General features: G+C 40.0%; 1 protein-coding gene across 1 annotated transcript in view; it reads right to left on the bottom strand.

Annotated features, from left to right (window-relative positions):
• LOC137975715 (protein CREG1-like) overlaps positions 1 to 1,667 on the bottom strand; it is an 11,645-nt gene extending 9,978 nt beyond the window's left edge. The window contains exon 1 of the mRNA XM_068822877.1: positions 1,509 to 1,667. Coding sequence (XP_068678978.1) covers positions 1,509 to 1,581 — 73 coding nt within the window. The 5' untranslated portion in view covers positions 1,582 to 1,667. The remainder of the gene's footprint in view (positions 1 to 1,508) is intronic.
• Between the last annotated feature and the right edge of the window lie 8,333 nt (positions 1,668 to 10,000).

The raw sequence follows: 10,000 nt of genomic DNA, 5'->3' as shown, positions 1-10,000 counted from the left end.
TCTAGCAGTATGATCCATTCATTAACGTGCAAGTTTGAGTTACGACCCATTCCCCTAGCAGTCACTAATCACGTGTCGTGCGGCAGAGAGTCTGTTATTCAGACTGCTGACCCAATTTCGTTGACTACCAACGAACGCAAAAAGAAAAGAGACCTCTACTATAGCAGGGAAGCAGATGATCACTTCACTTGAAAATTTAACGTCACATCACTGAGTTCGTCATTTCATGGCCAGTATTAGTTCCTTAGCAAGAGAAAATGAGGGGACAGAGACGGAGGCTCAGGGCGTTGGCCGGGATATGTCATGTCCACGAAAGTTATTTTTAGACGAGCGAAAGTCTTTGTTCTAGCGGAAGTCTGTCTTCCGAGACGTCCGCATGTACAAACGTCAAGTCCACTTCGTCCGCCATTACATGAAATCTTTGCTTTTCTTTCAAACATCAGACCGAGGTTGACCTCCATGCAGACGTCTCGGAAGACTTCCACTCGTCTAAAAATAACTTTCGTGGACATGACATATCCCAAGGGCTGGACCGGGAGCCTCCCTCTCTGTCCCCTCATTTTCTCTTGTTCCTTAGCTATTCGACTGTGAAAATCAAAACCACCGAACCATTTTCATGTTTCTGCCGCTAATCAGCATATCCATAACTGTCGCATTGCCATCAGAGAACAACGAGAAGGAAAAAAAGAAAACTCAGCATTTCTGTTTCTCAAGATCCACGTCAAGTTAACATTTTGGTTCTAAATATTTTTGAATGTTTTCTTGGATATCCAAACAGTATCATGTTGCAAGTTAAGGAAAAAATCCATTCACTAAACATATCCCTCTACAGCTTTCTCGGTCTATTACGCCGGAGTATAGAAATAAAACGGTGGACAAATTTCCAGTCTTTGGAGTAGACTCCCAGCCCATGCGAAGCGGAAGACGAAAGGGGTTGTCATAGTCAGCAATTCCCCGGACTATTTTTTACTTTTGGCCTGCTTTGGAGAGCTGCACATTTAATCCTCGTTGCTCGAGTTATCCCCTAGACAATCGTTAGCAAATAGAGATTTCAAGAAATAAAAAATACAGCTAAACTTTGTAGGTCTATGTGTACGGTACTAATTCGGAAGACAACAAAAGAAAGAAATCCTGGTTAAACTAAATGATCAAGAGTAGGTTGAATTACTGAACACTGGAAAAGATCATTTATGGCAATGCGGATTGCATGGGTTTGCAGAAAACAGTTACAGTGCGATTGTACGGTTTCAGGAGAGATGAGATATAGAAGAAATAAAAATACCGCCAATTTGCATATCTATCTGTACGGTAATTCAAAATCCTGAAAGTTGAGAACTCCTAGATATACAAGACATTGGTTGTTGGCGTTTTTGTCTTTATAAAAATCTTTTTTTTTCATTGCTCGTAAAATTTCAACCAAACCATGATCTAGCCCTTAATCACTCTTATTGAATTTCGTAGCGCTTGCCCTCGACAAATCATGAACAGGTAGGAAAGATAATGCTTACGTTCGGTAGCAGTAGCTCTTGATGCGATGGTGAACAACACTGTGATAGCTGAAAGAACTGTCAGCCACTTCATTTTGTCTGCTGGATCAATCGAAGTTCTGTAAGCCTCAGTGAAGTGTGTTTGCCTCAATGCTTCTTGTGAGTGACTGAGCTAAAGGCTCCTCCTTTTATAGGTGGGCTGAGTTTCTCTTTGAGGATCCGCTGCTAAACAAGGTGGAACGATCTCACGTAATAGCGCAAAAGCCCTCGAGGAGAAAAGAAGTCAAGCAATATATTCAAAATGTTTGTGGTTTCCTCGATCGGTGAGTTTCTGCATGGATTTGTGTGAATAAGCATATATATGATAACCCCATAAGCGAGATCTTCCGGCTCTCAAAATGTTTTAAGAGGCACTCGCCGGAACAATGGGCTAGCGCACAATGACAAATACTAACAAGAAAAAAAGACGATAAGATATTTAACTCTAGTTCTGTCGGCGAAAAAAGCACTGAACGTGGTACGGATCCCTTTGAGGACGGTGAAAATCACTTTTTGGGCAGATAACGTTCCCAAAACTAGGCAGCTCATTTATTTCCCTATTGTTGAATGCTCTGAATGAAAAAAAAAAAAACAAAAGAACGAAGTGACAACAAACCAAAACTGGAGCGAATTCAGAGACGTAAATAGTTTGGTATAAGATCTGACTTTCATACTTACATCCATTTGTTCAGGAATCCACGAATCGAGGTTACAGATACCGTCCCTCGAAATGTGAGCACCTAAATTTCGATAAAACCCGGCACAACGGATGCAAAGCAACACTCCTGGATTCCAAGAAGTATCACATTTGCACAAATTGACATTCATTTTTGATTGAACATCAATCATCACAGTAACACTGTTAACTATTTTCTTTGGTGACTTTGTCAGTACAAATTGAAAAATACGTTACCAGCATTGAAAGATTTCGTAGCCAAGGTTAAGTTAATTTATGCCGGATATCGAGGGACAAATAGCAGCCGAAACATATGATAACTAAACATCGTCACAGAAAAATGGACGAAACATTCCTGGTCATCCACACACTTTTACTCACTGTGGAACGCTAGAACTGTTTTATAATACTTTTTTTATTACATTGGGTGGTTATCTTATTATACTTAATTGATGTACAGAGCTATGTAGTGTTATACGCGCGTTTCGATTAGCTGGTTACTAAATAAGAGCCCTTTTTTCTCCTTCCAGGGCCTTGTTGGGCATCATTCGTTGTGCCGGGTTTTATCGAAATTTAGGTGTCCATGTTGCGGGTAAAATGCGTTTTCAGGTTGAATCCGTTTAAACCTGTAGGTTAAATTGGTGATCCTCATTTTTCCTAGGTTGAATACGCACTCAGATGGATTGAAGAAACTTTTTTTGGAGCCTAAATTAAGCCTAGAGAAAACTTAGGGTCAGGTTAGGATTAGTTTTGGTTATTATACATAGATATCAATTGACCAAGTATAGCAAAGTAAATAATGAAAAGAACTGTGTTGGGTTGAGCATATTCGCCGTTGTAGTGTAGTGGTGAAGACACAGGACTGCTGATCTGGAGATGCGAGTTCGAGTACAAGTGTATGCATAGTACAGTTCTTTGTCCCCTTACTATGTTCTAATGTTGAGACTGAATTAATAAGTGTATGAATACAGAAACCGATAAGATGATACTACTAATCAAGATGATGTGCTGAGATGCGTAAGGCGGAGCTTGAGGATGGAAGGCACAGGTGTTTTCAATTCTTTTTAGGGAGGGGGGGGGGGGGGGTTAAGCTTGGTTGAGTGCATATTCAACCTAGGTAAAATGCGGATCACAAATTTAACCTAGGTAAAAACGATTCAATCTAAGAACGGATTTTACCTGCAACGTCCACATTTCGAGGGTAAAATCTGTAAACCTCGATTGTTGGACTCCTGAACAAATGGATGTAAGTATGAAAGTGGTCTTATACCAAACGTAAGTTACGTCCCTGAATTCGCTTTTGGTTTATTGTCACTTTGTTCTTTTGTCTTTTTTTATGTTCAGAGCTTTCAGCAATAGGGAAATAAATGGTCTGCCGAGTTTTGGAGATGTTACCTGCCAAATGATTTTCGCCGTCCTCAAAAGGATCCGTACCGCATTCGAATTATCGCCGACAGATCTAGAGTTAAATATCTTATTGTCATTCTTGCTCGTTAGTATTATTAAATGCTCGTGCTTGTCATTGTGCGCTAGCCCATTGTTCCGACGTGTGCCTCCTAAAACATTTTGAGAGCTGGACGATCCCGCTAATTCATCGAACAAGCAAACAAGCACCACCAAACTATCAAGTTTACGGCTGAATATATATACTAAGGCGAACGATTCGCTAAAAAATCTATATTGGATATATAAACGCATTTCAAACCTACTGAAACATTTCAGTACACGCATTTCTCAAGTTGCCACCCTTTAGGGGTCAAAAAGGGCTTCATCAAGGGCGTTCTCCGAACAAACTCCTCTGAAAATGAATTCAAGACTAAAATCTCGCATTTTAGAGCAGATCTTATTGAACGAGGACACCCAGAAAGCCTGATTACGGCTACACTCTCAGACATCAAAAATTTGAGAACAGGAAACAAGCCCTCCCCCAGAAATGCAAGGAAGATAAGCGAATCTTGTCCTTCGTCACACAATACCGTCCTACGGTGCCTAATCTTAGTTATGTCCAGAAGTGCACTCAATCGCAAGAATAACAAATATAACAACTGTGCGAAAAAACATAACGAAAATAACAATTATAGCAAAAATAATGAAAATAACAAATCAACGGGGCGACACTGGCAAATATAACAAATAACTGAAAGAAAGCAGGGAAAGGGGCTTCACGAATGTAACAAAAATACAGAAAAAAACAGTAATAGCAAAACAAGCGAGCGACGCTGGCAAATACAACAAAAGAGTCTCGCCCGAACGAACACAACGCAATCGTTTATTACTGGTCATTTCCAAGAGATGATTTCTAAACTACGTAAAATCGGAGAATGATTTCCAAAGTATGTTAAAGTAGAATCGGAGAATGATTGCGAATGAACCTTAAGTTAAAATAGGACAGCCATAATCCCTCCCCGTTTGCATGTCCACATGAGTACTTTATTAATACAAAAATATATTAGGCTAGGAAAATGACAATAAAACAAGGATGACTCGGATGTAAATATCAGATAACTCAACACCGTTTTCTTCGTCTACGCAAGCTTTTCCGATATTCTTCGTGCGCAGAAAACCAAAGTATTTCTTCTGCTTGATTTCAAGTGAACACTGTTACTGCCATTAACAACCGTGACACCAAATGCGAAACCTATTGTGGCTGGCAGCATTCTATCGTTCACCCATTCCATTAGTTGAACGCGTTTTATGAAAGTAGAAACATACTGATTCACAACAGCCACTGACTTCCATAAAGTTTTATTTGTTGCCTTAATACCAGGGCTATTTCCGTTTCACATTTACGTGTCATCACCAGCAAATACATTAACATAGCGGAGCCTTGGGAATATTCAAGAAGGGGGCTTGACTGTAGAATACCCTGCCACTCCAATAAAGTTCTGCGTAGCCGGCTACGCGGTACGCAGAAACTAATAAATTCAAGTTGAAGTATGTAATTTATACAAAAGAGTATTTCAGCAGTGATCGATTGTGAATTTTACGGTTCGGTTATCTACATCTTTCACAAGATCGTGGGAAGAAAATAGCAATTGTTTGTTAATTGAGCCTAAGCGCTCGTTTCCGAGTGTCTAGGCCTAAGCACTCTTTTAACATTTTAGCTTTCATTTTACGGTTCGGTTAACTACACTTTTCACGAGTTCGTGTGAAGAAAATAGCACTCGTTTACTGTTTAAGCCTAAGCGCTCGTTTCAGTGATTAGGGCTAAGCACTCTTTTAACATTTTAGCTTTCAATTTACGGTTTGGTTAATTACACTTTTCACGAGATTATTTCACTGCGTACCGCGTACTGCGTAGCCAGCTTCTAAGATAGACTGCCTTCTTGAACTGATTATCTTCCGTGTACCGCGTACCGCGTAGCTACTAGGGAGCTTAAGCAAGAGTGTTTTTGAGACGCGGACGGAAACCGGAAGAGAAACTTTCGCGTGCCAGGACAGTGGTGTCTCCCACATTTTTACACTAATCATCTCTAATGGAGTAAAGATCCCTTGTCTGCCTTGAAGAATTGTTATTCTTGCTGCTATGCCTTGCTTCATTTATTATTTTTGTTATATTTGTGGGGCCTTCCAGTCCCTTGCCTGCCTTGGAGAATTGTTATTCTTGCTGCTGTCGCTTGCTTGATTTGTTATTTTCGCTAAATTTGTTATTTTCGTTATTTTTGTTATATTTGTGGGGCCCCCTTCCTTTGTCTGCCTTGAAGAATTGTTAGTCTTGCTGCTGTCGCTTGCTTCTTTTGTTGTTTTCGTTATTTTTGTTACATTTGTGGGGCCCCCTTCCCTTGTCTGCGTTAAAGAATTGTTATTCTTGCTGCTAACCCTTGATTCATTTGTTATTTTTGGTATCTTTGTTATTTTCGTTAATACTTAACAAATGTTCTGTTATATTTGTTATTCTTGCGATTGCGTGCATTTCTGGACATATCTACTGTTAAACAAATACTCATGCAAAAATGGCATTTAATCCAGAAACAACCGCTACTTAGCGATATATTTCAAGATCCCCCCCGATCGTTTCGTACAAAAGGGACAGATCCTTAAAAGACATACTCGTTCGAGCCAAACTCTAAGCTGGCTTAAACACGTGGATAGGAGTAAGCCGTTATCTCTTTGAGAGCTGGAAGATCCCGCACAAATCTCAACCTTAATTATATCGAGCAGAAGTTGCTTCACTTTTGTTCTTGAGGGCTTTGTACCATGACTCGAGATAGTTCCACCCTGTTTCATAGTTCGGTGCGTGGTCATTTTCGAAAGACAAATAAGAACAGTCTCCCTTCAGCCAAATTTCAACTTGTGGTCCAAATATTTAGCTCAAATATTGCGACAGATCAGTCTGTTAGTTTAGTTTTAACGAAGACAGAAATTCAGCGATCAAGGAAACCACAAACATTTTGAATATATTGCTTAACTTCTTTTCTCCTCCAGGGCTTTTGTGCTATTACGTGAGATCATTCCACTTAACATTTTGAGCAGACGTTATTTCACTTTTCTTCTTAAGGGTCTCAAGGCGAAAAGTGAAGCAACTTCTGCTCGAAATATTTGTGATATGACTTGAGATAGTTCCACCCTGTTGCACATTCGGTGAATGGTCATTTCCGCGTTTTCCCGTCCATTTATACTGCAGTCTGCTTGCAGTAGAATTGCCTAAAATTGAGTAACTCTGCACCACCTTAAAGTAGTAGATAAAATATGAGCGGGAGATCTGTATGGGCGTCATTGTAAACGCCCATACAGATCGGACGCGAATATTTTATCGTACTTGTGAAATGCAACAATATATTGAATGAAAGGATTGTTTTGCGATTCAGTAATTGACATGCATGCCAAGACGTTGTAGGTCCCAGAGGAGAGAGTTCATGGGACAACAAATGAAACTAAGAATAGTTTTCAGTCACTGATGAAGCGTGATTACGGCGACAGGACGGTTTCGTTCTCCAAAGACTGAGAAGGAAGAAATTGCCTTCTTGTCTGAACGGTACCTAACAGTACCAAATACCATACAAAATGGGCGCTGAACGCTTTTACTGCCTGGCAGAACACAAGAGTGAACAAAAAAACGCAGCTGGAAAAGGGTAAATCCAATTAAATTCATGATGAAAATATCTCCATTGTGTTTTGCATTTTAATCAGAAAAGATCTGCATCAAAAGTTAATGAATACTAATTAGCTGAGTAGGAATGTGTATTAAAAGTTAATACAATTGATTAATAATTCATCAACCCCAGCCTTTCCCTGCTACCTATTCAATCCCTTCCCGTGCTTTCAGACAGTTGATTTGAGTGAGTGAGTGAGTGAGTGAGTGAGTGAGTGAGTGAGTGAAGCTATTAGTCTCTCCCCTCGGGGCTTTTCAGGACTAATTTACAGTGTTTTTCGGGGAACTTTAGCCAGACTGCTTATTACACAGTTTACAATTTTATTTTAGGAAGTGAGAGATGCCCCTGTCCAGATAAGGTCAGACCATAACACCGGGGACTACGTCCCCTTCTCTTATCGAATAGTGAGTGGGTTCTTTAACGTCCCATACTATTTAATTTCCAACAAAGGTTATGAGACGGGACCTCCGGTTTACAGTCCTTATCCGAGAAGACTTGAAAGTCTAACCATTTGCAGATGTAATTACAAAGGTAGCACATTCTCCTCAGTTATTTACAGACCCTGAGTGTTGGTCCGGCCGGAGTCGAACTCACGACCTCCCGCATGACAGCCCGATGCTCAACCAACTGAGCCACCGGTGCGCAGTAGTGATTTGTATTCACTACTTGCACAATCCCATAATACACCTCTATTACCCCCCAAGACCTTTGCATAACCATTGTTTGCAATTTTTCCTGGGACATGAAAATGTCCCAAGAGAAGTCGAAAACAATGCCTATGCAAAATTTTGGGGGGTAAAAGAGATGTATTATGGGATTTGTGCAAGTAGTGGATTGGGGTTTACAGAGGTGCACATATGACTCAAATACTGCCTAATGATTGGTCATAACTCTTATGAATTATTAATGAACTTTACAAACATTATCATTATTTGTTGCCATGGGGTGGGAACCAAATGAAATTTGGTGTATTGACTTGGCAAACTTCCTTGGGTAAGCAGTTCCTGATAATACTTGCACGGTGAGAGAGAGAGAATCGGCCTGTCAGTGAAGTGCTTTAGATTTAGAATATTTAAGGTCAAATTTTAAGTTCTTCCCTAATTCGTAATTAGTCCTATGTTTTGAAAACAAGTTAGTAATAAAACTATCAGGTACGTACCAAATCATAGTTGGCACGATAAGCAAATGCAATTTTCATGTTTCATCCAATCGTTCCCACATTTTCCCTTCCATGCTCTTTTTTGCTGTTCCGTGTCCTTTGTACAGTTTTCAACCCGCCTTAATATCTGATGCGTTGATCTACTGCAGTCTGCTGCCTGAAATGACTAACCCTGCCCCACCCTTAAACAAGGCTTCTATTCCGTTTGTCTTCACAGAGTTGCTGGATATTTCTCAGAACAGCTGTAACAATAGAAATAACGCCTGTAAATAATGGGCAGATGACGACGAATGCAACTGGAACCGAAATTACATGCTAAGTTGCAAGGAACGAGGTAACATCTCCGAATACAAGTGATAATTCAAAGCGTTTATCATCCACGTTATTCTGTCTGGAGGCTATTTTCGCTATCAAGATCCAGAACTACCTTATATCGGATTCACCTAAAAGGAACTGTCACTTGGTAGTCTATAAGACGGATTGCACTCTGTAACTGCAGCTGGTAGTTTGAGTGTTACCCTCCAACAGTCACCTCCTGGGCCTGTTCATCTTTTTGTGACATACTCGGCGCAAAAACAAACCAGCTCTTGTGCTCCTAGGATATCTTCCCAGTAAGCTCGTGTCATTTCACATAAAATTCAGTCATCATTACAGCTGTGGATTCACGTTGCATTATCGCCGCCATGTTGTTGGACGAAAACAAAAAATCTCTCATTAGCTTCTTTTGTTCGTCCACCAGCAATTGTACATTACATCATTGTTATCTGTGTCTCTAGAGATTGGTTGCGAACCACCTATTCTCTATTTTCGAATTCCCCATAATACACTTTTTTTGCCCCCCAAATTTTGCATAAACTATTGTTTTCAAATGCTCTTGGGGACACTGCATATTCCCAAGAGCATTTGAAAACAATGGTTTATGCAAAATTTGGGGGGCAAACAAAGTGTATTATGGGGAATTCGAAAATAGAGAATTCATGTGTGTTGTTGAGCTACTTTGTGCACTAGCTGACCTGTAAAATTTAAATTATTTAGTGTAAGCTGACACATGATTTTTGTTCTCCGTCTTGTGGTTATTCCAGGTGCCAGCACCCTTAAATACTCTACATATAATCATTTCTTTACTTGTTTATGGGGTAATAAAATGCATGTTAATGTTGTTGTTAACTGAAAGAGAGTAAATTTTTCCGCAATACACGGAATACACGTTATTTTGGCAAAATCGTGCTCAAAATATAGACAGTCGAACAAAATTCGGGTCCAGATTATTCTGTGTGGTGTTTCTAGGGCAACCCACGCGAAAACTGTTCTGTTTTCGAAATAGCTGTTCTAGGCGAAAACCTTATTCTACATATTCTTGTATTCCTTAAATTGAATAGAATTAAGCAGAATAAGTTAACGAGAATGCACCCTAAATAAGTTCGTGTGACATGGTACAAGGCTACAATAAAATATGATATTTCCTTGCAGGGATCACACTGCCTCATAGTCTGGAAAGATGTGAAGAGTCATGCAGGGTGTCCGTCTTAACCATCGCAAGGAAATG

Source organism: Montipora foliosa, chromosome 11, assembly GCF_036669935.1.
Source record: "Montipora foliosa isolate CH-2021 chromosome 11, ASM3666993v2, whole genome shotgun sequence".
NCBI lineage: Eukaryota > Metazoa > Cnidaria > Anthozoa > Scleractinia > Acroporidae > Montipora > Montipora foliosa.
This window is presented reverse-complemented; position numbering and strand designations above follow the sequence as displayed.